Raw genomic sequence first — 27,504 nt, 5'->3', positions numbered from 1 at the left:
AATTAGCATATCTGTTTGTTTTAACTATTTGTTTTATCCGTTTTACTGTTTTGAGTTTTTTTTTTTTGTTTTTTTTTTTTTGGAATGTGGAATGTGAAAAGAAGGAAGGAGAGTGCCCAGCCATCCCCACACCAAGACCCCCACCGCAGCAGCAATGGCAGCCGGAATCCCCAACGCCACACGGCAGCAGGCAGGGAACAACCGCCCCCCCGGGCGACCCAGTCCGCCACCCAGGCCAGGGCCAGCAGGACCGCCGCGAGGCCCCCAGAGCCAGAGAGCAGGGAGGCACGGGGGGAAAGGGAGCGCCGCCCGAGCCCAACCAGGAGAGCAGCCCCCCCGCCGAGCCAGGAGAGCCCAACGCAGGGCCCCACCGGAGAAGGGCGCCCACAGCCCCAGACGAGCAGCCCATCACCCCCCAGGAGTTCCGGGCATCCCCCCGCCCCAACCCCAGGTACGAGCCAGGACCCCCCAAGGGAGACCCGCTCCGCACTCCAGGCAGCCACCCACTCCAGGAAGCCGGGTGGGTGAGTCAGGGTTAACCCTAACCCAGCCCACCCCACCCAGGCACCGGACCCGGCCCCCCGACCAACGGAGTCCCCACCACCCCCCGCCGGCCACCGGAGGCCCCGACCCCCACCACGGCAGAAGGACAAGGAGCGGCGACGACCAGGCCCCCCACCCCCTAAGTCACGGAGTTAGCTATGGGAGACCAGAGAGACTGAATTCTTCCAAAGTTACTAGAACTTTGGGCTGACATTTTTTCCAAGCTGATATGATCAAGCAGCAGATTTCGGTGTTGACTTATATTTATATTTTTCTTGTTTTCCAATTCATTAAAATAGTTTTTTTTAACAATACAAAGAGTTACGAAAATGATAGATACTAATCCTTCTTCTATATCGATGGCACTCATGTCACCAAGCACACAAAGTGACGGTGAAGCTGTGATTGAAACCTTAAGCCAGACTGATAGATCGGCACATACCTGCTGCCAGAGAGCCTGGACAGGCGTGCAGAACCATAGTGCATGCATGTAATTGTCGGGTAGATTACTGTCACAGTGCTGACAAATGTCTGAGTTACTGAGACCCATCTTGAACATCCTCTGTCCAGTGTAGTAAATTCTGTGTAGAGTTTTGAGATGGATTAGCTGCAGATTTGGACTTTTTGTCAGTTTAAAGGTGTTTAGACAAAGTTCTGACCAGAAGCTTTCATCTGTGCTGATGCTCAAACCTGCATCCCATCTTGTTGTTGGAAGGGAAATATTATTATCTAAATTACATAAGAGTTTGTATATTTTAGAGAGAGTTTTATTCATTGAGAAATTAATCAGAGAGGTAACTACATCTGGTAGCTTAAAATCGTCTCTGTATTTATACTTTTTGGTAATAATTGATTTAAGTTGCTGATATTCCAAGAAATTATTTATTCCATGTTTGTCTTGAAGTTCCTGGGGAGTTATGAATCTTCTATCAATAATTATGTGCTCTAGTATTGAGTTTTAATAAACGGCGCCTTAAGATTGTAATCATGGATCTATAATGCATTTATAATAAAACTATGATGCTCCAATAATGAGTCTATGGTATGACCGGCTAATGAACAACAGTCTTTAGTTTGCCAAGTTGAAAGTTCTGAGACAGAAAGCAGGATGCGGTACGATGTACCGACACACATCCTGCTCTTTCCCTTTTCCCCACATTGGTGTGAAACTGACATGCAGTCTGAGAGACCTCGGCCAAGCCAACGATCAATCACAGTGCTAGTGTTGTCTTATAGCCAACTTTCAGCCGGCAGTTCTCTCCCCACCTACTAAGGCCACACTGTAAGAAACGACTGTGAGATTTACAGAAAAAAATTGTAAAAGTCCTACAGAAAAGTATTGTAAATCCAAGAACATACATTTTTTGTTTAAATCACAGTTAACCTTTATAAACTATTAAAGAGAATGTTTTGTTATATTTACAACAACAATATGTGATTATAATGACATTTATTTGTTAAAACTACAAAGATTGGTATAAAAAACAAAGACATACTGTAATAGTCATGACAAAATAACTTTGTTCATTTGACATGCAAATAGTGTTAACACTAAGGTGTTAGTAAGTTGTTCTTAAAAACACAACTAACATAAGTCTCTATACAAGTTTAGGCTGTACTTTTAACATGATAAAACTTTTTTCCAACGAATCTATTGTGAACCGGAGACGTTGCTTGTCTGTCTTTACACATAAAAATTTAGGCTACAATCATAATGCCATTGTTTTTATAATTTAGGCTACTTGTAAAGCATATTGTAGAGTTAGTATAAGAAATGAAATTTATTCATATGAAAAGTTGGGCGGCACAGTGGCGTGGTGGTTAGCATTGCCTGACCTGGAGTTGAACCAGATTTCTGGTTCAACTCCCGGGTCAGGCAGTGCCCTTCTGTGTGTGTGGAGTTGGCATGTTCTCCCCGTGTTAGCGGGGGTTCTCTCCAGCTTCCTCCCACATTCCAAATACATGCAGGCAGGTTGACTTGGGACTCTAAATTGCCCTGGATGTGAGTGTGTTTGGTTGTGCGACCCTGCAACAGACTGGCGACCTGTCCAGGGTGTATCCCGCCCAACACCTGTGACAAGGGCTCCAGCATGTTTCTTTTAGTTTTTCAAATTTAATGCAGTACTTAGCCTATGAGGTGCCGTGTAGGACATTATTCAGAATTAGCATTCACATACACATGTGAAATCTCTCACACACACTAGTGAAATGCTTGTATACATACAACTGAAAATGTATTCATTCACATACACATGTGAAATCTCTCACATACACATGTGAAATGCTCTCACACACACTACTGAAAATGCTCTCACACACACTACTGAAAATGCTCTCACATACACATGTGAAAATTTCAATAGAAACGGAAGGCATTTCAGTAGAAACAACGTTTTTTTTTTTTACTTTATTGTTAGAAACGAAGTTGCTCGACTGAAGGCATTTCAGTGGAAATGAACCTGTGTCCGAATTCCTGCCCTGATCCCTAACTACTAAAACCCTATATAGTGCAGAACTATATAGTTCTATATAGTTCTCTGAATGCTCAGTACTTTTTTCTTTTGGGTGTTGTTCATAACGCGCTTGACACGGAAACAAAGTGGCGCATTACCGCTACCACCTGGTCTGGAGGCGAACTACTCCTATTTAACGCGGAGAATGACACTTATTTGTCAGAGTAAAAACATAATAAATATGAACATTTTACAAAGACTATTTATGAATCTGCTGTGTTCTGATCATGGAAAACGTGACTGATTTATAAATAATTAAATTACAAACACTTTGGTGTTGATTTAATGTATTTGTTCATAAATAAACCCCCAAGTTATTTTTTCATGCCAATATTTATTTTGTTTTTGTGCCGCTGAACGATTAACGGGCTCTTGCAAGGAGGCATTTTTTTCTGTAGTTTTCTTACACCTTACTGAAAATGGCTTTGAAAATGAATCTGTCCGTGTTCCTGGCAATAATTCAACCGTTTTTCGTGAGATCAAACTGAAAACGAGCAGATATGCAGCATCACAGGACGGCAAGGACAAGCAGACATCTCAGAAGATTTCCTCTGGATGCCCTGACCAGACAGAATAACTTGTGAGTTAAACTTAAAGCTTTTTTTTTAGTTAAACCTAAATTTTAACTTAAACTTTGTTACTAATCATGCTCAAGGTTACACAATCTGCTGGGTAAGAGTTTAACATTCTTTTTCAAGTGAGTTGTGTAGTCCAATTACATGAAACACTTGTGAGTTCAAAGTTTAGAATTTTTTATTCAGAGTCAAACCATATCACTTGTTTTAAACAAAAACAAAACAAAAACTTTCATTTTTAAAAGTTTAAATGAAAATCCAAAAACCCAGCCAAATAAAAACCACGAGATTTTCCAGAATTAATAAATACTTCATAATCTAAAATGTAAGACATCAAAATAAATAGAAACATTAAAAAAATGTGATTTAATTTCCTCAATGAAATAATTAATGTTGCATTTTCCAGGGTCTTCCACGTCTCTACTGCTTTACCAACACAAAGGTGTCTGTCCTGGCCCTTTACGCTGACGGTCAGTCCGACACAAGACTGGATTTTCGGTTGACCCGCAGGACCATCGAGCATCTGGGTCGATGGTCCTGAAGCATCAGCTTCGGGTTCCTCACACTCTGGGGGGTCACAGGAGACTGACGTCCTGGTGTTTCTTTTCTGGCTGGCGTGTGGCACATCTTACAGTGTGGTAGCCAGAGTCTTTGACATGACACGGTCCACCGTGAGCCATGTTGTCCACAGGACGGCAGACCGCATCCTCCAGCTGATGAGCAGGGTCACCCAGCTTCCCAGTGGGAATAAACTACCATAAGTCGCCTCTGGATTTTAGCAGCTCGCTTGGTCTTTCTCCTTCCAAAGGGTCACAAGGAGCATTGATGGCTGCCACATAAGAATAAAGGCCCTAAAAGAAAATGCAGCTTGTTATTTTAACAGGAAGCTTTTTTATTCCATTAAAATGCATGCTGTATGTGACTCTAATGCCAAATTTATAGATATTTTTGTTGAGAATCCAGGATCAATCCATGATTCACGGGTTCTACGTAAAAGCCCAATTTATGTAAATCAAACAAACCCACCTGAAGGATCCTTTTGGGTGATGGTGGGTATCCCTGCATTGCACATCCCATCATGCTGCTGACACCCTACAGGGAACCCATGAGGAATGCCATTGAGGCAGTTACAACCAGAACCACTCCAGAACACGCTCTGTTGTGAAGAGAGCATTTGGCATGATAAAGATGAGGAGGAGAGCAATATTTCTGAGGGCACTGGAAGTAAAACCAAACTTTGCAATGAAAATCATTGCCTGCAGTTCAATTCTGCACATTCTGTGCATCAGCAAAGGCGACTGCTTAGCCACAGATGTTGAGCCACAGCAGGACAACACCAGGAACATGCAGGACGAGCAGAGTCACGTCCGTCTGCAAGGACAAATCTTTGCTTTCCTTTCAGCTCCAACTGTGACACACATGACTCTAGAAGACCAGGATTATTGTTAACATGTATAAAAATAAATATTAACATATAAAACGAAATTCTAAATATGTACATCTGATATTTATATGAAGATCCTTTTAAGATTGTTAAAAATAGCTCAGATTTAAATAATACATGTAAATTATTCATTTTTGTTCATACATTTATTAAACAAATTGGAAAAACAATGGCTGCATTACATTTTAGAACAATAATTTCAACTCAAGTAAACTTAACAGACTCTCCTGTCGCTGTTCCTCCCTTCTAGCCCTTTCCTCCTCTCTCTTCTGGGTCTTTAACATAAACCTTTAACCCAGTACGACAACGATTAACCGTTTATTAAAATGAAGTCAAATCTGATCATGTGTGTGTCTCTACCCATCTGGCACGAGCTAGCTTGAAAACAAACAGGCTATCTTTCTCCATCCGCAAATGGATCGGATTTTCCTCATCCTCGTCTGTCCCTACATATATGAACACATTTAAAACATGTGTTAATAACTTGTGACTACGGTTAGAAGTCACTGCTTTTTGATGTAATATCTAGCGTTTGTTTTTAGCCTTCGGCGCTAATTCGCGTTAGCGTTAGCTTTAGCATTACTGAAATTGATGAGCTTCAAAACAATCTAGGTTGTTGATTGAGGAATATAACATATTAAACACATCATCTTAAGTATTTACAAATATATTTTACAACAGATACTGGATATTTTTTAATATACTTACACGTTTCGGTGGTTTTCCTTGCGCAACCGGCTGCCATTTTCGAATGATTCAGACGAATGATTATCTCGCGATAATCAGCCAACTTCCGTTTCTACTGAAATGCCTTCCGTTTCTGTCGAAAATTTCAGTAGTGTGTGTGAGAGGATTTCAGTAGTGTGTGTGAGAGGATTTCAGTAGTGTGTGTGAGAGCATTTCACATGTGTATGTGAGAGGATTTCAGTAGTGTGTGTGAGAGGATTTCAGTAGTGTGTGTGAGAGGATTTCAGTAGTGTGTGTGAGAGCATTTTCAGTAGTGTGTGTGAGAGCATTTTCAGTAGTGTGTGTGAGAGCATTTCACATGTGTATGTGAGAGATTTCACATGTGTATGTGAGAGATTTCACATGTGTATGTGAGAGATTTCACATGTGTATGTGAATGAATACATTTTCAGTTGTATGTATACAAGCATTTCACTAGTGTGTGTGAGAGATTTCACATGTGTATGTGAATGCTAATTCTGAATAATGTCCTACACGGCACCTCATACTTAGCCTACTAGGCCTATTCATAAAACATTTAGCCTACTTAATTTATTGAGTATGTGCAGGGTGACACAGTGTCTTGATGGTTAGCGCTGTTTCGATCCCCGGGTTGGGGGCCCTTCTGTGTGGAGTGTCCATGTTCTCCTTGTGTTTGCGTGGGTTCTCTCCGGGTACTATGGATGGACTGTCAACCCATCCTGGGTGTACCCTGCGCACTGCCTATAAATTGCTGGAATGGGCTCCAGCAGACCCCTCTGACTTCTGAGAGGGACTAAATGGGTTAAGAAAAGGAATAAATGGAGTCCTGTCCAAAATAACAAAGTATTCAGTTACTTAGTTACTAGGACGAAAAGAAACAAAGTCATAATGTTAGTTTATTTAAGTCTTTAAAATGTAATGTTATACTAAGCCTACTTAGTAAAAAAAAAATATTTATAGTTATGCCATGGTCGGGGTGAATACTCGATTCTGATTGGCTGCTGGGTGTACATTAAAAATGATAATCCACAGAGATAACCGCACAGTCCTTGTGGCTGTTATTAGTTATAGTTTCTGTCCTGTGCTATCATTTGGCTCCTGATGTTTTATTTTTTATATTTTCTTAGTATTCTAACACTTCATGTTGATGATATCTGAGAGTATTTTTCACCCCACCCCCCCAGTGAGTGTGTATTTCTTAGTGTGTTCCTCCTCTGCTCGAGTTTGTATTTTGTCTTTGAAAAGTTCAATAAAACAAATAAAAAAAACACACGGTGAACAAAGAAGTTCCGGTCTGCTAGCTTAAATGTTTTGTAGCAATGCGCCGGCCGCTTTAAAACAACTTTTAGCTTCATCATTTGGACAAAAACAAGCGGTAAGAGGTAAACTTTCTCTCTGAACTGATGCTTTATTCAACCCATCGGAAAGATCAGCACATAAATATTGCCGAATCTTGACTGCAGCGCTGGTGCTGCGCGACGCGGACTATATGTCACGTAAAAAATTGTCCGCTTTTTGTGAGAAAGGCGATCCAAATCGGGGGAAAAAAACTTACATATACTATATATATACTAAGATAAATTATTTTAGCGTTGTTTTGGGCATTGATCATTGTCACATCTCTTATTGTGCTCTGCCACTGAGTCTGCTAATTTTGAAGTTCATAGCGCGCAAATAAGCTCATCTCTGATTGGAGCGTAAGACGTGGTGTGGCTGACGTCAATAACGAGCGAGACAGAGCAGCGCACCATTTGCTGGAAAGAACACGGATCCACAGCAGAAGTCTTCGGAAGAGTGTCATTTAAAAGTTTTTTCTACGCGTTTGAGACGTCTGCTGCTGTTCAATTGGAAAATTAAAAGTTTCCACGGTAAGTTTCACTGTTTTTTACCTACTTTTTTCGAGAAAATGTGTGTTGAGTTGTTAAACCTCTTCTGAAAAAGCCCAGTTTGGATCCTAGCATCTTGGCCAACTATAGACCGATATCAAACCTGCCCTTTATTTCTAAAATCCTAGAAAGAGTTGTAGTTAAGCAGCTTTACTGCCACCTACAGGACAACTGCCACTTTGAAGACTTTCAGTCGGGGTTTAGACCCCACCACAGTACGGAAACTGCACTAGTTAGAGTCTCTAATGACTTGTTATTGGCCTCAGAAAAGGGACTACTTTCTATTCTGGTCCTGTTGGACCTCAGTGCAGCCTTTGACACTATCGACCACAGTATTTTACTCCATAGATTAGAGCAGGACATAGGGATCAGAGGATCTGCTCTCCAGTGGTTTAAATCCTATCTGTCTGATAGGTATCAGTTCATTAATGTAAATGGCCATTCCTCTCAGTGCACTCGAGTCAACTATGGAGTCCCACAGGGCTCAGTCTTGGGACCGATCCTTTTACGCTTTATATGCTACCCCTAGGAAACATAATCAGGAAACACAGCATTGATTTTCATTGTTATGCCGACGATACGCAGTTGTATTTATCCATGAAGCCTGACCAGAATGACCAGATAGAGAAACTGAACGCCTGCATCAGTGACATCAAGACCTGGATGACAATTAATTACCTCCTCTTGAACCCAGAAAAAACTGAGGTCATTATACTAGGTCCTAAAAACCTCAGAGATGCTCTGTCTGATCAGATAGTCTCCCTGGATGGCATAAGTATAGCCCCCAATTCCACAGTTAGAAACCTTGGGGTTTTACTTGACCAGGATTTATCATTTAAGGCTCACATATCTCAGGCGTGTAGAACTGCCTTTTTTCACCTGTGGAATATTGCTAAGATCAGAAATCTACTTTCTAAGAGTGATGCTGAAAAACTCATCCATGCATTTGTTACGTCGAGGCTGGATTACTGTAACTCCTTGTTAGCAGCGTGTCCTAAGAGTTCCTTAAGAAGTCTCCAGCTTGTTCAGAACGCAGCAGCTAGATTGTTAGCTGGAACCAGCAGAAGAGATCACATCACTCCTGTGTTTGTTTCACTTCACTGGATCCCAGTTGATTCCAGAATCAAGTTCAAGATCCTCCTGTTAACCTATAAGGCCTTACATGGAATGGCCCCGTCCTATATTAAGGACCTCATAGTCCCTTACCATCCAATGAGAACACTTCGCTCGCAAAATGCAGGACTGATTGTGGTTCCTAGAATCAGTAAAAGTACGGTTGGAGGTAGAGCGTTTAGCCACCAAGCCCCTGTCTTATGGAATAAACTCCCAGCTCATGTAAGAGAGGCCGACTCAGTTTCTACATTCAAAGCTAGACTGAAAACATTCCTCTGTGGACAGGCTTATTGTCAGACTAGTTAGTATTCAGAGATTATTTAACTTAATGTTAATTTGTTTAAATTAAACTTAATAACTATTTCTTTTAAAAGGCTGATAGAAGTTGAAGCTGGGGTAACTATGGTGCTCTGGGGTTCTGTCCTCTTTCCTATTCTACTTCTACCCTTCCTCTTCTCTATTCTTGATCATTATTCATCATTTAGTTCTCCATGCCTCTGTCTGGTACAGTGCGATTCATTTATTGTCCCTCTTTTCCTCTCCCCTCCTGGGGAGTGGGAGTGCTTCCAGACTCCAGTTGGCTCATCCGTGCTCCAGTTCCTGACCGTTTACCTCGTCTCTGCTCCTGCTCCTACACCTGGCTGTGGTTCCTGTCTCCGGCTCGACTCGCGCCCTTGACTGTCCCCACAACCACGGCTAGATGAAGCTCGTCTGCTGGACTTTAAATATGTAGTTGTAGATTTAGATAAGTTAATTCTTCTCTAAGATTTCTGGTAAATCGCCTGTCCGTCCTGGGGGAGGATCCCTCCTTCATGTGGGCACCCCTGAGGTTTCTTCGTTTTTTCCGGAATCCGGTTTTTTTGGGAGTTTTTCCTTACCGCGAAGGGGGGTCTAAGGGCAGGGATGCCAGTATAGCTTAGTCAGTTTGTTAGTTCATTTTAGTATTTTTCTATTGAACTCTTTGTATTCGTGATCCTTTTGATTTCATGTTTTACTTCGAAGCCCATCGAGACGACTGTTGTTGTGATTTTGGGCTATACAAATAAAATTGAAATTGAAATTGAAATTGTTGAGAGAGCACATGGTCGTGTAAACTAGCTAAGAGCCATCACTGTATGTCTGATAAATAAAGCACAGGAAGAAACGTAAAATCCCCAAAATGATCACCTGTGTCTTTTGTAAACAGAAATTGGATACATTAAGAGGCTATGTACTACATTGCAAAGTGCATAGGAATAAGCCCCGTTGTCTTTTTAAATATGTTGGCACCAACTGTAGTCAAACATTTACCACATATTCAGCTTTTAAGGGCCATTTTTATCGTGTGCACAGTGCACCACAAACTGTCCCTATAGCTGTTGTGGAGGATTTCAAATGTGCAATTTCATTATGTTCCCGCCGTTTTCACACGGTGAAAGAGCTCGTGTCTCATTTGAATGATCATATTGGAGAGGGCAGGTCTGTGTCTTGTCCAGTAAGCGGTTGTAGACACGTGTTTACAAAAAAGTCGTCATTTACTTCTCACATGTGTAGAAAGCACAAGTCATGTTCCCCAAATGGTATCAATGACATGTACAGGGAAACTCGCCCTACGCCCCCAGATATCATTGCCAGAACAGATGACTCGGAAAACACACATGACGCCATACCAACAGCTACAGTCAGTGATATGCCAGAGAATGAAAGTCAGTTTTATCTCAGAAACATGTGTCTCTTTTACCTTAAACTGCAAGGACAGTTGTTAATTCCTGCCTCAACTATGCAGACTATTGTTGAGGAAATGCAGAATGTGCATGAATTGGGTCAAGCCTATACAATAACAAGAGTAAGTTCTTTTTAAAAAAATGATATGAATCTATCAGATGACGCTGTCTCTAAAATCTGTGACTGCATTAAAGAGTCAGATTTGTTCTCTGCCTGCCATCAGGGCCAATTAAGAACTACATACTTAACAAATCAGACATTCACAAAAATGTTTAATTACACAGAACCCCAAAAAGTGGCTCTGGAGATGGATGAAAACTTGACACAAAAATTTGCTTACTACATACCAGTAAGAGAAACTCTGAAGTGCTTTTTACAGTCACATTTAGGGAGGAATGCACAGTCACAACAGTTTGGAAATCCTGATGAAGACGTTTTTACAGACTTGTATGATGGACAAAATTTCAAATGTCACCAGTTCTTCATTGAAAACCCTGAAAGCCTCAAATTGATTTTGTACCAAGATTCATTTGAAATTGTGAATCCCCTTGGTTCTGCTAAAAAGATGCACAAAGTTTTTGCAGTTTATCTTTCATTAGCAAACTTACCCATTCATTTGCGTTCAAACACTGAAAATATGTTTTTAGTCTTGTTGTGTGTTGAGGATGACCTTAAGCATTTCGGAGTAGCCAAAGTTTTTTCAGAGCTGTTGGCAGATCTGAAATCCTTAGAGACAGATGGAATAAATGTAGATGGACAGAAGGTAAAAGGGGGTCTTTACTGCATTGCTGGGAATAACTTGGGTTCTCATTGCATAGGTGGATTTACAGAGAACTTCAGCCACTCTCAATATTTTTGCAGGTACTGTGAAATCACAAGAAGGCATTTTGTGGCTGATCCGAATGTCTGTGGTCCTCTACGCACCCCAAAGACACATGACACAGCTGTTGCTGATGTCCAGGCCGAAAACCTCCAAGGTGTCAGAGGGATAAAGGTAAACTCTATCTTTAATGCCCTTGAGTCTTTTCACATATCCCAACCTGGTCTCCCGCCCTGTTTAGGTCATGATATCTTTGAAGGAGTCTTGTCATACGATCTAATGCTGTACCTGAAGAACATTGTAAAAAAGAAAAAATGGTTTACATACTCACTCTTAAACAGGCGCATTAAACAGTTAAAGTACAAAGGATCTGAAGCACTCACAAAACCTTGTCCTGTCAAGCCGGACGGAGCTAAATTATCAGGGCATGCCATTCAAAACTGGAACCTTTTGAGATTGCTTCCAGTTTTGATTGGTGACAAGGTGCAAAATCATGAGGATGAAGTATGGAAGTTAGCTTTACAGCTAAAAGACATTGTGGATCTTGCTTGTGCTCAGAACATTTCTTTCTCCCAGATAGCATATCTTGACATTTTGATCCAAGAATATTTGGAGTTTAGAAAGATGTTGTTTCCTGAAGTGCCACTAAAACCCAAGCACCACTTTTTGCGCCATTATCCAGCACTGATCTTGAAATTTGGCCCATTGATTAGGCTAGGGACACTTAGGTTTGAAAATAAGCACAGTTATTTTAAAAGATGTGCCAGACACTTAAAAAACTTCAAAAACATCTGTCAAACTTTGTCAGAGCGCCATCAGATGTATCAGGCATATCTTTTTGCTGGGCAGGAGTGCAGTAAACTACTGCAAGTGAGGGACAGCTGTTCGTTTTATCCCGAACTCTACAGTAACACTATTAAACATGCAGTCAGGGAGTTGGCCTTTTCAGAAAGCAATACCACAGTTACTACAAACATTTAGTACAAAGGCACTGCATATAAAAAAGGACAGTATCTTGTGTACAGAAATGATGAGTATGTGGAATTTGGTGAACTTCTACTCATCTTGATTCATAAAGACACATCTGTGTATGTTTTGATGGATATCCACAAAGGCACCTTCCTCTCAGAATACCATCTGTATTCTTTGACAAAAGAAAGTCTTGGGTTACAGTGTATCAACATTCATGACCTGCCTGACTTCTATCCTTTGGTATCATACATTCTTGATGGATACCAAGTCATTCCACTAAAACACAGTATCACTGTAAATACAGTATTACTGTAAATAGTTTGACATTAATATGTTGCCTGATGCATGTTCCCTGCTCTGTTGAGTGTATGTACTGTATGTATTTTCTGGATTTTTGTTTTAGAAGGGGCCATTTTGTCTTCACTGCAAAAATAACAGACTCGGAGCTAACCTTCCTAGATGTTCCCATCATGGAAGCCCTACCACAACTTCAAGCAGTGAACAAAAGCATCTTGGAAGAGCATTTGCAGTCAATTGGAGTTGAAATGTATCATGATTTACGCTTTGTAACGGAGGCTGATTTGATGACAGCATTAAGACCTGTAGAAGCCAGAAAGCTTCTTTCTGCTTGGAAACAGAAATGTAAGTAAACACCATACACCACCATACAACATTTCAAATTCTAAAGCATATTTTAGAGTATGAATCTACTTTTTTCCCTCCTTTTTTGCTTTTTAAAAGATCACAGTCCCGAGAGGAGTTCACAATCATCTGTGGAAGCCTCACCTACCCAATTGCTGCCATCGCTCTCTATTTCACCCCAAAGTTCAACGTCAAGCTCCTCCAGCAGCCTAGGACTTGACACACAGTGGGATGTGAACTTCGAAATTCCATGGTATAAATTTCCAGAGGAAGTGATGCAGGCTTTAGAGAGGGGGAAAAGACTTCGCCCAAAACTAAGGAGGCAAATGGTCCGGATTGTTGTGACTGAGATGATGCAAAAATGCCCTCATGTAGGTAAAAAGCAGTCAACTGACGTTACAACAAAAATGGTGGCAAAATATCCCAGCTCTTTCCAAGATTTAATAGAGGGTGATGTTGTTGGAACAGGCTACCATTCCCTTGTCAAACAGTTGCAAAACAGAATTGAAAATGTGAGGCGCACTTCGACACCCAAAATAAGAAAAAGAAAACATCAGACCGACGACTCGGACCAAACAGACGAGATACCTTTAGAAGAGAGAGCAGCAATGCAGGACACTTACGGATGCATTAAATGGAATGTAAAATTTCTGCCCCTTAAAGAAACTCCAGAGAGCCAGCAGCAAAAGAAGGAAAAACTCAAGGTGATGTTTCAACACTTTGATGCCAATCCAGAGGAGGTAAAATGTTTAATGAAGTCCACATTTTTCACACAGCGTCAACATGTCAACAATTGAAAAAGTATCAAATGCCTTAGAGAGGAGTGGCCGTTTTTGTTTAATGAACTTGGCATGTCAGTCCACTTTAAGGAACTCACTGGGATTGACTTCAGAGAGACATTCATACGCAATTTGGATTTGAAAGGGAAAAGGCTCCTCAACTACATGACCACAGTTCATGTCACCAAGAGCAAGAAATTCCTTGAGAATTATGCAAGGCTTCAGAGAATGCGGGGACTGCAGGCTGGCTGTTCAGATGACGTAATAGAGATGATCCTGCTTCTACTCAGCTCCTTTGATAAGAAGGAGGAGTTCATGTTCTTCCATGTAGAACAGGGGTCGGGAACCTATGGCTCGCGAGCCATATATGGCTCTTTTGATGGTCACATGTGGCTCGCAGACAAATTTTTAATTATACTTTTTTTTTTTTCATTAGACCAGTCCTTGTCTGGCGCGATGCGATGCCAGAGGCGCGCAGTAGTAGCGGTGCTTGGAGAACAAAATCTCTGCCAGCACTATCAGTTACTATTATCTATTATTTCACAGAGTTTGTACCAGCCTGAAACCTGTGAATTGCCGTGCCTAAAACTGCGCGCTCCCGTCTCTGAGAAAGAGCGCACAGTTGCGGGGACGGGATGTGTGAGGAAGAAAGCAGAGGGGGGGGGCACGGCCAGTAAGGTGAACCGCGCAGGGATTTTTAAAACTTAAAACCCACTGCCCGTCACTCACTGCAGCGTGTGAGTGTGTGTTTGGCTCCACGTCTGCATGTGATCAGTTTGTCTCACATCTACAGAACATTCAGACCTACGATCATGTTTAAAGTCTCAACGCCTGCAAGAAGCAGAAACTCACCACGTATCAACCAGACTAGACAATCAGCAAAACCACCACGAGAAATACTCATCATTTATTAGCAACAGCATAACAATGTTATTAAAAAGAATCCACGGACTTATTGTACTTTAAAAATGTTGAAATTACACCAAATGCACACATTCACTTGTATATTTAGTTTTAAACATATTGTTGCGGACTGAGTTTAACTTGGCTGTTGGGCCGCGTTATAAGTTCTGGAGTTCATTAAACGCATCAAGCAGAGATCTGATTGGCTCTCAGTTCTGTCGCTCAGGTGGTTGTTAGGTAGTTTGGACCAATGGGGTTCAGCTATGGGCCGAATAAGGGAAATGGGAGGGCTGACGCGGCAGGAGCGAATATAAAGTTGGGAGAAGCGCTCTCGTCTCGGCGGGAGAGATTCAGGAGTTGCTGAATTAATTGTACGGCGTTCGTTGTGGTCTGCAGTAACCAGAATAAAGAACCTTAAAAGAGGTTAAGTCTCAGTGCCTCAGGGTGGGAAAGGGACGCTACATTATTGTATGGCTCTTTCGAAATTACATTTCAAAATATGTGGCGTTTATGGCTCTCTTGGCCAAAAAGGTTCCCGACCCCTGATGTAGAAGATACATGTCTGGCAGAAGAAGTCCAACTGGAGCAAGTGCCTCTGACACCCGTTGTCATTGTCTGTGGTAAGTCTGTTTCATTTATTTTTTTCCCCCTTTTTTATTTTATTTTTTTAATTGCACTTTTTTGTAGAATTTGCCATGTGAGTGCAGCCCTAGTATGAGAAAAGGTACTGATTTTTTATTTGTCTAAATGCACAATGTGGATTATGTTAAATAAGGCTCTTTTTTTAAAATTAAGTGCACTAATTTTCTGTTACTTTCAAAAGAGGTACTGTGTTCACTTTGTTAAAACCACAATGTATATTGTGTTTAAGGCACTTTTTTTTAAGTCTTAAAAATGTTTTTCTACTAGCAAGTTCGTCACCTGCTTGTTTGTTTTTTAGCGTGAATGTTTCACAATATGGTATGAAAATTATCTTGCATTAATTCAATTAAAAGCATCTTAATACAAAAAAATACTTGTAGTACTTGTAGATCTCACCTCTAATTTGGCCTTTTGGTACCCAATTGTCTCCATGGAGGTACGTTTTATGCCATACTGTGAAACATTTGGGGAGTATGTGGGTTGTCTGCCTGGCACAAACTGTGAAAATTCAACTATTGACAATTTCTGTTCAATAAATTTCTCAAGTGATATTTTGATTTATTGTCTTTTCTCAAGTTGTTTTTGAGATTTACCACAATAACTTTATTATTAAAACATAAAATACAGCATATTATGAAAAGATTATATGTATAATGTACAAAACATTTCCATTTAAAATACAAAGTTTTACTGTTTTACCAGTTAAAATTACTTTATTTCCTTGTTAATTGTATAATCTATTCATCCTCAAAAAGCAACTATTACATGTAAAAAACACACTGTTTGGATATAAATTAACAGTTTTTTTTTGTAGATTTAACAAGTTTTTAACGTGATTCAGCCGTGATTTCATTCACCGTAAATCAATTTACAGGAAAGTTAGTTACGGTGCTGCTGTATTTTTTACAGGAATTCCCTGGTAACCACAGCTGCCAGGGTTTTCCTGTAAAAACAACCGTTTTTTTTACAGTGCATAAAGACCCCCGTGTTTTAGGCCTAGGGGGCTGGGTCAAGAAACAGGCATCTTGTTCTGAGCAGCACTCACACCGCTTACAATAGCACATCATAGTACTACTACTAAGGGCAGCTGGTACTCTTGGAGCAGTTTCATCCAGAACCTTTAAGGTGACTAAAGTCAATGCATTGTAAGACTCCTAGAGATGTATCAGCTGCCACAGAAAGTTTCTGTTCTCAGTAACACTGGTTACAGAAAGAGGCATGAAGAACACCCCCACCTTCTTTCATCCCTACAGATGACATCATCAAACCCGGATCAGGAACTTGTCTGCTTCAAGATGTCAGTGAAAGTCCAGAAGAAAATGAAAGCTGCCAAGGACCAGTGGCGCTTCCAGAAATTGTTCATGGGGGTGGCCGGTAGGGGCCACATTAAATCTTGGGGTGGCAAACAAAAACCCTGACCCATATTTTTAAAATTCATTGTACTAAACGTAGTAAAACAACCTTTAGAAAACCAACAGAAAGTTAAATGCCTACTGATACTTTGTAGAACATTAACTTTTAGTAGATACTACTATAGATTCTAGTAGATATCATCAGATCAGTGTTTTTCAACCTTTTTGAGCCACGGCACACTTTAACCTTGACAAAAATCCTGTCTGTATGATCTGCAGCCCCTCCACAATCTCACATGCATTTTTGTGATAATTGTGGTAGAAAAAGATGGAAGTTGCAGCTGTTTTTCTAAAAGATGGAATAAAAGTTAAGTTAGAAGATTTAAAAAACGTTTGATGTGTGTTTGTTGTTGTTTCAAGACGTTAAGAGGAGAGACTCATTGTGCGCCGAGATGCTGTCACTTTAACCCAATGCATCATGGGAGATGTAGTGATGGCAGACAGACTCTCTTCTCTGAGCTTCATTGTTTTGTTCACTTGTTCAACGTTCTGACACCGGATTCTGTGGAAAGCTACACCGCTAAAGACGAGCTTTGGCTGGTATTTTTGTTAGAACTGAGAGACTTTATGAGCTTAATCGAATCAAGGGTGTGAAAACTTTAACCACTTCTGATTGGTCAGACTGAGGACATGTGATTAAGCCTCCAAGAATGATTGGTGGAGACAGTAAAAGGGGCGGGACATTTCAGAAAACAGTTAATACTGGAGTTAAATCGCGGTACCGTCATTCTTATCAAAATGTCTTTAATAGAATCAAATAAACACTAAGAAAAAAGTATTTTACGATCTCTCATATTCCTAACTTCTCAGTGTTTTATCAGGGTTTGTTTGGATGAACACAGAGCTGAAATCCTGGAGATGGTAAATGTTTTTAGATCAGTTAATGAGGGCATCTCCCACGGCACACCTGACCACACTGGTTGAAAAACACTGCATTAGTAGATACTACTATACTGATATATTTTTATTTGTTTTGTTTCTATTTCATGCTTAGGTCTGTCTGCTTGGGGTGTTCGACTTTTGACTGGGATAAATCTATAATGAACAAAAATTGAAATCAGTTGTTCTGAAATAAAAATAACAATACCCTTCCATGGTAATTATTAATTATTTCTGTAGACATTTCTTTTCAGGCTAATAAACATAAAACAGTTTTATTAATAGGGCAACATAATTCTAACTTCACCAGTTGGTACAGGAACAGGTGGAGCCCCTTTAGCTGAGTTCTGCCTTGCTTCTCTGACCAATGATGCTGACTGTCCCTCATCTGATGCCGTCTCATCTTTGTCTTCCTCATTGTCTTCTGTCATTCATGCTAGCTGAGGATCATGCTGCTCTGTCTCATCTTCTTCCTCCTCACTACTCCTCTATTGTTCCCCTACAATCTCTTTCCTTCCTTCTGATGTACTTTTCTTCTTAAAATAAGAATATATGTTGAATTTCTCTTCATTCTCTGAAAATTGACTTACACAAGCATCAACTAATGTCTATATATAACTATGTGGAAACAGGACAAAAACACATCAAAATGTTGCTGTAACACAACAACCAATAGTGCCATGAAATGAGAGGCGCATGTGACAGGGACATCCTTTTTTACGTATTTTTAAAAAGTAATAGCACATCCACCACTGTTAATGATGTGGCGTATTTGCACCAATTATTTGCACACAATAAAGATCAGGTGATCTAAAGAACAGTAAACAGATTGTTGAAAGACCCCATAGAAAATAGGTAACAGGCATGAAAAGAAATGTAGTGTTTTGGGATGTGTGATTGTGTGCCTGTATGCGCGCGTGCGCGTGCATGTGTGCGTGCTTGCATTTGTGCTGAAACCGGTGCTCACGCGATGCAGGCAGGAAGAGAGGGGGGAGAGCGCGTGTGAGTGTGTGGAGCGCGTACACGCGCACTTCAGTCGCCGTTTTGGACTTAAGGAAAAAGTAATAAAGAAAGTTCATCTTTAGCAACTGATACTGGCTCCTGTGTCTAACCGGATCGGCGGTTCTGAGGGTTCGAACGCGGAAGTGAACCCCGCGTTGTATTCGTGTTCTGCGTCTAGCGGCACGTCTTTAGATGTCTGCGCACTCAAAGACAACAGGGAGGGGAGGGGGTGTGGGCCGATTTAGGTGATCAGAGCGACTTGCCCGCTTGCTGGCTGTGCATTTGGGATGAAACGCACAACTGATGCTACCACAGCTTATCAGCTTATCGTGACCGTGGGGAGGCCACTAGGGTGGCCAGGTGTCGGACAGGGGTGGCCACGGCCACCCCTAGCCACCCCCTGGTGGCGCCACTGCCAAGGACATTAGACACCCCCCCCCCCCGTACAATTATGTATCTGAATTAGCATTTGGACTCAAAACTCTTCACAGAATTTACTACACTGGACAGAGGATGTTCAAGATGGGTCTCAGTAACTCAGACATTTGTCAGCACTGTGACAGTAATCTACCCGACAGTTACATGCATGCACTATGGTTCTGCACGCCTGTCCAGGCTCTCTGGCGGCAGGTATGTGCCGATCTATCAGTCTGGCTTAAGGTTTCAATCACAGCTTCACCGTCACTTTGTGTGCTTGGTGACATGAGTGCCATCGATGTAGAAGGAGGATTAGGCTCTATCATTTTCATAACTCTTTGCATTGCTAAAAAAACTATTTTAATAAATTGGAAAAGCAAAAAAAATATAAATATAAGTCAACACAGAAATCTGCTGCTTGATCATATCAGCTTGGAAAAAATGTCAGCCCAAAGTTCTAGTAACTTCGAAAGAATTCGGTCTCTCTGGTCTCCCATAGCTAACTCCGTGACTTAGGGGGTGGGGGGGGCCTGGTCGTCGCTGCTCCTTGCCCTTCTGCCGTGGGCCGGGGTGGGGGTCGGGGCCTCCGGTGCCTGGCGGGGGTTGTTGGGGGCTCCGTTGGTCGGGGGATCGGGTCCGGCGCCTGGGTGGGGCGGGCTGGGGCGCTGCGTGGTCCTTTGGGCTTGGGTGTGGGGGTGCGTGGTGGGGGGGTGGGGTGGTGGTCTGGCCTGGCTTGGGGGGGTGGTCCCTTTGCCTGTGCTGGGGGGGGTTGGCGGGGGGCGCTGCTCGGGGGGGGCCCAGCGGCGCTGGATGGGCTTCCCATCTACGCCTGGGGCTGGGATCGGCCCTTCCCTGGCTCTGGGGCGGGACGGGACAACCCTCTTGGGGCCCCCGGTCGCTCTGGGTGTCCTCCGCTTCGGCTGCGGGGTCTTGGGGGGGGTGGGGTGGGGGGTCTTGTCGGCCCTGACCTGTGGGGGGGCATTCTGGGGGAGGGGGGGGTCCACTATTGGTACGGGGCAGGGGGGGTTGACGGGTCGGGGTCTCCGCTGAGGCCATCGGCGGTTTCCCCGGCCGGTTGGCTGCCTCGGTCCCGTCGAGGCCTGACCAGAGCTCTTCTAGGGCCGGCGTTTGGGGGTGGGGGCCTGGGCTTGCTCCGGGGGGGGGCGGCGCTTTCTGGCTCCTCTCTCTCTGTGTGGGGGGGGTGGTGCTGGGCCTGGGGTGTCGGCGCCTCCGGGGGTGGGGCCCCTGGGCTGGGTGGGCCTGGCCCCCTTGCTGGGGGGGGGGGCGGGGGACAGCTGTTTGACCACCGGGGGACAGTCTATCAGTTGTCCCAAACTTACCCCCTTCCTCATATAACCTCATAATAGGGTGAGGGGGTGGGGGGCTTAGCCTGCGATGAGCCTTGGGGGGGGAGTTACTAGGCAGTGGCCCCCCTCCTATGGTTGCCGTATGGAGTGGGCCCCCCCTCTTTCGGTTTTACTTGCACCTTAGACATGTAGGGCCCTTGGTAGGGGGGGTGCTTGGACATCACTGCCAGCAAGCAGCGGATGTCCTCCTAGCACCCTACCCGCCAATTTTAACCGCACCTTAGACATTTAGGGCCCCTTGGTGGGGAGGGTGAGGGGACGTCACTGTGAGTAATCAGGAGATGTCCCCTTAGTGCCCTACCCGCCAATTTTAACTGCACCCCCCTTAGTACACACACTCCTCCCCCCTCAATATATACATCCCAACATAAACACACACACATGCACACACACACCATCTCAAACACACATACACGCACACACATTTTGCAAGGAAGGTGGGACCTGGGTCCATCTGTCCCCTGCCTCTTCCCTGGTGGGGGGTGCGGGCCCCTTTGCAACGGCGGCCGTGTCCCCGGGGTGCCGGCTTCCTGGGCCCGGCGGTGCTCTCTCCGCGCGGTGGGGGAGTTCACATTACATCTGAGCCGGGGGTGTCTGGTCCCTGGGGGGTGGGTTCTGGTCCTTGCTCCTGAGTGCTGGGCCCCGCCAAATTTCTAACTGTGGCCGAGCCTGGTCGGGCCATATTTATAACACCCCTTGTGGGCCCTCTTTTTTTTCCCCGGGGTTCCCCCCTCCTGGGCGGGGGCGGCGGGCCCCCTGCCTCGCTCCTCCCTGGACCAACCGTGGGCCGGGCGGATGGCTGCCTGGAGTGCGGAGCGGGTCTCCCTTGGGGGGTCCTGGCTCGTACCTGGGGTTGGGGCGGGGGGATGCCCGGAACTCCTGGGTGGTGGTGGGGTGCTCGTTTGGGGCTGTGGGCGTCCTTCTCCGGTGGGGCTCTGCGTTGGGTTCTCCCGGCGCGGCGGGGGGGCTGCTCTCCTGGTTGGGCTGGGGCGGCGCTCTCTTTCCCTCCGTGCTTCCCTGGCCTCAGGCGGCGGCCCTGCTGGCCCTGGCCTGGGTGGCGGGCTTGGTCGCCCGGGCGGCGGTTGTTCCCTGCCGGTTCCCGTGTGGCGTTGGGGGGATTCCGGCTGCCGCTGCTGCTGCGGTGGGGGTCTTGGGGTGGGGATGGCTGGGCACTCTCCCTCCTTCTTTTCACGTTCCACCATCCATTTTAGAAGAACATAAAACCTCACCTGAGCACAGGTGTTAGCTCACCTTTGCACTAATAGCTTGCATGACTGAATGACTGAAATATTTCACACTAGTTGGTTTTAAGGCATAAGTATGCGTGTGAACACTATCTGTTTTGTGTACATGCCGACAGGTGGACATTTTTGCAGCTAGCAGGTGTGTTTATAACATTTGAGTGTGTGTGTGGACGGGCCCCGCCCTTTTTGTACTGCATTTGAACCTTACCATAATGATAAACAACCAGTAAGCCTGTCTGCTCTATGCTGCTTCATGGTCTTATCCCCCTTCCCCTCCTATTATCACCCCCTACCCCCCCCTCTCTCTAGCGTCCCTCTCTCTTCTTCCCCTCTTTCCTTTTCCGTCCGGTCCAACACCAAAGATTTTCAGACATGATTGAAATTAATAAAGTTTGGCCTCAATTACAAAAGGGGTTTATTCAGACATACCTTTGGTTTGTCAGAAGATTAATAACCCCTCTTGTTAAAGCAAAATATGTCCAACACAAGAGGCCCTCAGCTCTCATCTGTCTGCCCAGCTGTTGGACAGGACAAGTTAAAAAAAAAAAAAAAAAAAAAAAAAAAAAAAAAAATGAATTAGCATTTGGATCGACCGGGATGGCAAAGGGAAGCCATGCTTTACCCAATAGTGGCCATTTGTCAGTCTCTGTTTTCTCCTTGTTAAAGCTGTGCTGCCAGATGAAAGGAGCTGGGCGAGGCTGGACACGTTGAGCTCATGAGTAATCCTTAGAGTAATGCATACCATGGAGCTTCACGTCCTCAGAGGGGCAAATCTCTGATTAGAGGTGAAGAAAAAAAAACTTTCAGACACTTTGTCTTCATGCTCAGTTAGTGCTGATCTGATGGAAGGGGCTAAGGTCCCAGTTGAGTTAAAGATGGGCAGCTGAACCGCAGTGAGGCTTTAGCAAAGAACGCTGGTGGTGGATCCATTCCAACTCACAGCTTAGAGGATTTCAGCCAGGATGGAAGCAGTTTCATTATTCCAAAGAACATTTCAAATGTTCACAGTAGATATGACGGTAAACCTTTATGTTCCCCTCAAGGATGGAACTAGAGGTGGGAAAGGGGAAATGCTGGTCCACTGCTTAAGACGTTGCCAACCCAAGATGGCCTTCCCAAACCTTTTGTGCAAACAACAAACCACCTCTAGGCCAAAAGACTTTTCAAAAGCTAATGTTTTAACACTTTGCAGTCTTATTTTACAGTCCTTAAATGTTAGCCAGTGCTGCACTAAACACGTCCAGCTGTGATTCTGTCCGAATTCCCCCAAAACTAACCGAGGTTGTTAAAGCTATATTGGAGTTTTTTTTTTTCCTAATGCACATTTTATTGTGATCAAGCTGTCATTTGCTAAAAATGTGGGACACTTTGGACCCGGCTTATAAAGATGTCAATAAGTTGGAGAAGGTTGTCCACCATCCGGGTGACGTTGAGTCATAGCATCTGGAATCATTGTCTTTTAATCTTAAGAAAGTCCATCCGATCAGTGTCTCAAGTCGAAGAAAAAGAAGATATTAATCAGAATTCATTCCATTCGGTCAGATCATGTCCTGAGAGGCAGACAGTGCTTTACAGCTCTGACGCTGTAAACGCGACCACTCTGATGGTAAGCAGTGGTGTTTGAGTACGTCTACATCAAACGCCAATCACACAGCAGGGGCGTCCACTTTCAGTGAGAAGTCAGCATACAGATGTGTTAAGAGGTCCTGTGGCGCGATTGGAGTGCCGTGCGTGCCACCATTTTCTAGTGGCAGCACATTTCAGGCAGTGTGAATATTCAGCAACCATAACAAACCAGTTCCTCAAAGATTTTGAAGCCGTCATCGTCAATATTCCACTGGTGGGAAGCAGAAAGTCTTGATATGTGTGGGGGTACAACCTTTGACAAAAAGTGTGGGGGTACAACCTTTGACAAAAAAGGCCCATGCGACCTGAATCTTCAAAAGTGTTTAGCGGGCTAAAATACACTAAATTAACAGAAATGTTCTGATCCAACCCTTTCATGTTCCTCCATAATAAACCAACAGCAGAAACAGAAACGGCTGATTAGTGAGTGCTGTTGTTGGATCCTTTACACAAATCTGGACATAAAGGTGCTATTTCACTGTTTTACTGACCGAAAATCTATTCATTGGGTATGGGCAGCTATGGTGCAATGGTAGAACAGTCCACCTCTCACTGCAGGTTCAATTTCCACTCTGTTTACCCATGTGTTGAAGTGTCCTTAGTAGAGGTTGAACAATTAATCAATGAATCGATTTATCCAATTGATGGATGAGGTAAGTTAATTGAATTGACTTTAACCCTTGTGCAATCTTAGATGACCCCCCCCCCCTCCATTGAGGTGTTCCTCCTACCATGACAAAGGTGGATAAAGGTGGAAAGATTTCATGTAATCCATGGACACCAGTGAAGATCACAAATCATTGAAGAAAAAAGGTTCAGAGCACTGTCTAGTGGGTCTAGATGACCCAACTCCCAACGTTAAAGTGCCTAGGATAGCACAAGGGTTACACATTTAAAAAATAATTTCAAAATGAAATAAATCAATTTTAATCGACCTTGGAAGATACCATTTGCATTGAGACATGGTAGGTTTATATTACTATAAGGTAAAACCGACCAATTGCAGCAGACAACACACATGTCATGTCATTAACACGGATCAGTCCAATGTGTGGACAGCCTTTTATAAAGTCATGTGATCATCCAGTGTCTAGAATGTTCTAAGAATGTTCCCTTTGGATTCTTTGGATGTGGAAAAACAACAGTGGTGAACTTTAGGAAACTAACATGTGAATGAATTTGACATTCATTCTAGTTTACTTGTTTTTGGACACAGATTTCATTTCCACTTGATGATCTGGAAGAAATCCAAGAATCTGGAAAACTGTTCAGTAGCAGGAATTTCTGTCTGAGTCTCACTGCTGGAAGTTTGGATGAAGAGGATCTGGATCCACTTTAGGGCAGAGGATCAGATTATTCAATATAAGCCAAAATCGACTAGGAATCAAACCAGGAACCACAAATGATATCTGAATTAAATTGTTGTTAGAATCGTCCGCGCCTACTTCTGGGTAGGAGGCTGAAACCGATGTGGGTCTCAGCAGTGTGGTAAGCCTCACATCTGTAGCTATACGCCGTGACGTGCGGTCAGGTCAGGCAAGTGAGGCAGAGCCTCACCTGTCATAATCGTGATAAAATGGAAAAAGGTAAATTAAGTAAATATTATTTTCCACTGATCTGTGTTAAATATACATTTTCAGTCAACTCAACACTTTTTCTACATTTTCTGAGGTTAAAATGGTTGAATTTGAGTGTTGCGTGATCACAGATGGAGCAGAATCTCCGGGTGAGGCTCTGAAGTGCTGTGCCTCATGTCTGACGGCAGGAATCAATGTTACAGAGACGTCCGGTGGGAGCCCTGCAATAGGCCTGCAGAAGAGGCTCTAGGTGAGGCATGCCTCACCAGCAGGGGGCAGACGTGAGCTGACAGCTGCTTTGTAGCTACACTGGTGCCGCAGAAACAGACTAAGGACGTCTGTCTCCATTGAGAACGAGAGACTCATTAAACTAAAGGAAAATAAGAAAGGCTTTCTGTGATGGCAGCATACCCTGCCACACCCACAAACAAAATGGCGGTAACCTCCTCCCAGCATTGTACACTTTCTTTTTAATTTTGTTATTTCAGATTCTTTATTCTTAAATAAATGCACACATTTCTTTAAGTTAAAATATACATTTATTCTGTTTTCTCTATTTATTTGTAGCAAATACATGTACATATGTTTATTTTACTTATTTTAGTTTGTTTAATTAATGTCACCTGTTTTTTGGGTTACTGGTGCTACTGGTCCCTACGGGTGTGGCTGACGTTCTGCTCCTGGAGCTCTGCTGTGAGGACTGGCAAAAGAGGAAGTCAAGTCTTCACAGCCTTTAAATACTCCTGTCAGACAATTGGGCAGGCGCCATCTACAGAAGCCTCCAAGGGGAGAAACCAATGGACTTATTTAATGTTTGTTTTGCTTCTGTTGGTCATTATTCAGTTTGATCCACTTTTGATGATTTTTCTTTTCCACCAAGAGACCAAGTTTTGTGTTTAGTCTTGTCTTTATAGTCTTTGTTAAATGTCTGTGTAGTTATGTTAGTTTCCCCCCATGTTTCTAAGGTGGTCTGATCAGCCACTATATATGTTCCCCTGTTGTGTCTTTGGTTAGGTCAGTTTGTCTCTGTTACTTGGTCTGAGCAGTTGCTTAAGTTAAAGTTAAGTTTGTTGCCTGAGTTAATCATGTTTCTGTTGACCTCTTTTAGGGGAGTAGTTTGTTCATCTTTTTACATTTTTTGAGAAAAATGAAAACTTTTTTGATAAACTTCTGCTGTCCTCTTTGGCCGCTCGATCCCTCACACTTTCCAACAGATGATAGAGCTTTTTGTGGAGAAGGATCGGCACATGGACTCAAAAAGTAAGGCCAAACACGGGTTTCAATATTTGTTTTTTAAAAATAACATGGGAGTAAGTGGAAAAAAAATGTAAGTAAAATCATTAATTTTGTTTTTAATGATCATTTTGACAGACAACATTTGATAACACTAATTAAAGCTCCAGAATTTTAAGTTGGGGAAAAATACCAGGAACAGTTACTGAGGTCAAATGTGTGCTAAACACATCTGTATATTGTAAATTGTTTACAGTACATATGAATAATTTATACACAGGAAGAGTGTTCTATCCGTCCATAAAAGACATATTCTCTCTAGGACAAATATCTTCTTGTGTGTATTTTATAAGCTGTTAGCTGCTGTTGGATGAATGCTGAAATATTAGGTCTTTCATTGTAAATCTGACTCTAGAGGAGTCAGTGCCTCACCAGCCATCAACCTCACCGGACGACACTGGCAATACGAATGCGTGAAATGCTCCAGAAAGCAAAAAATCCCATTTACTATTTCAGTGCTGAGATTTTGTAAAAGGTTCAGATGTTTTGGAACAATTGAGAACAATTCAATGATTTTGACAACTCAGAAGGTCACTGAGAGGAAATGAAAACAGATTGTTTAGAACAGAGTTTACGTGAATGTCCTATCAATGGATCCCCCACGTTTCAGCAGAATGTGGGGGCTGACTGGAGGAGACTTCGAAGAGAACATATTTGTCAAAGTCAGAAAAATGTCAACTTGGTCCTGAAGCCTCTAGCGACCTGTGGCAGAGAGAACCACCTACAGAACTAGCACCGACTGCCTGATTGGATCGGGGGAACAATGGTGGACCAAGTCCTTCATGAACTAGCACACACATTTATTACCCCTCCTTCCTGCCCTCTGCCATGAATGAGAGGATCATAAATGGCAGAGAATGGAAAAATCTATGAAAGATTAAGAAAATCCTCGATGAGTGGGAGCCGCTCGGGTCAGTGGAATCACACAAAGGAGGCGGGTCCAACAGTCTGTTCAGCTCATGGGGTCATGGGTCACCATCTTTGGATGGGGGGGGGTTCAGGGAAATCAAAATGAAATGAACAAAAATCTTTCATTTGGCTCCTGTCTTTGACTCTTACCCATGCACAGAGTGGAGTGAGCGGGGCTCGTAAAGGTACTGCCCCTCATGGTGTCTCGAGTCCACAGGAATGGGCGGGTGGAATGCTGGGAAGAGGTGGTGGGTACCTATATTATAAAAAGAGAGACAGAAAAATCAGGACAAACTTTATGGAACAGCAGTTTGAAGATTTCATTCCACAATCACCTTTCTAAGCTGTTTCCAGTTTCCAACCCTATGATCTACTGTGGAAATGCCCCCCACGCCCACGATCAGCCAAAACCCCCACCAGCAGGAACAGATGATCAACTCCATTATTTTACTTCCTGTATTTGATCTCTCAGTAAAGACAACTCCAGGTATTAGCAAACCCCCCCTCCCACCCCCAGGTATCCGGAATTATCTG

The 27,504-nt window shown here is 43.2% G+C and overlaps 1 protein-coding gene across 1 annotated transcript in view; it reads right to left on the bottom strand.

Moving 5' to 3' along the window:
- Nucleotides 1-27,504, bottom strand: part of LOC144988789 (zinc finger protein GLI2-like) — a 126,831-nt gene that overhangs the window by 25,183 nt on the left and 74,144 nt on the right. The window contains exon 3 of the mRNA XM_078939716.1: nucleotides 27,121-27,226. Coding sequence (XP_078795842.1) covers nucleotides 27,121-27,226 — 106 coding nt within the window. The remainder of the gene's footprint in view (nucleotides 1-27,120; nucleotides 27,227-27,504) is intronic.

The sequence above is a fragment of the Oryzias latipes genome, chromosome 21 (assembly GCF_053564925.1).
Source record: "Oryzias latipes strain Hd-rR chromosome 21, Olatipes_Hd-rR_3.1".
Lineage (NCBI taxonomy): Eukaryota > Metazoa > Chordata > Actinopteri > Beloniformes > Adrianichthyidae > Oryzias > Oryzias latipes.
This window is presented reverse-complemented; position numbering and strand designations above follow the sequence as displayed.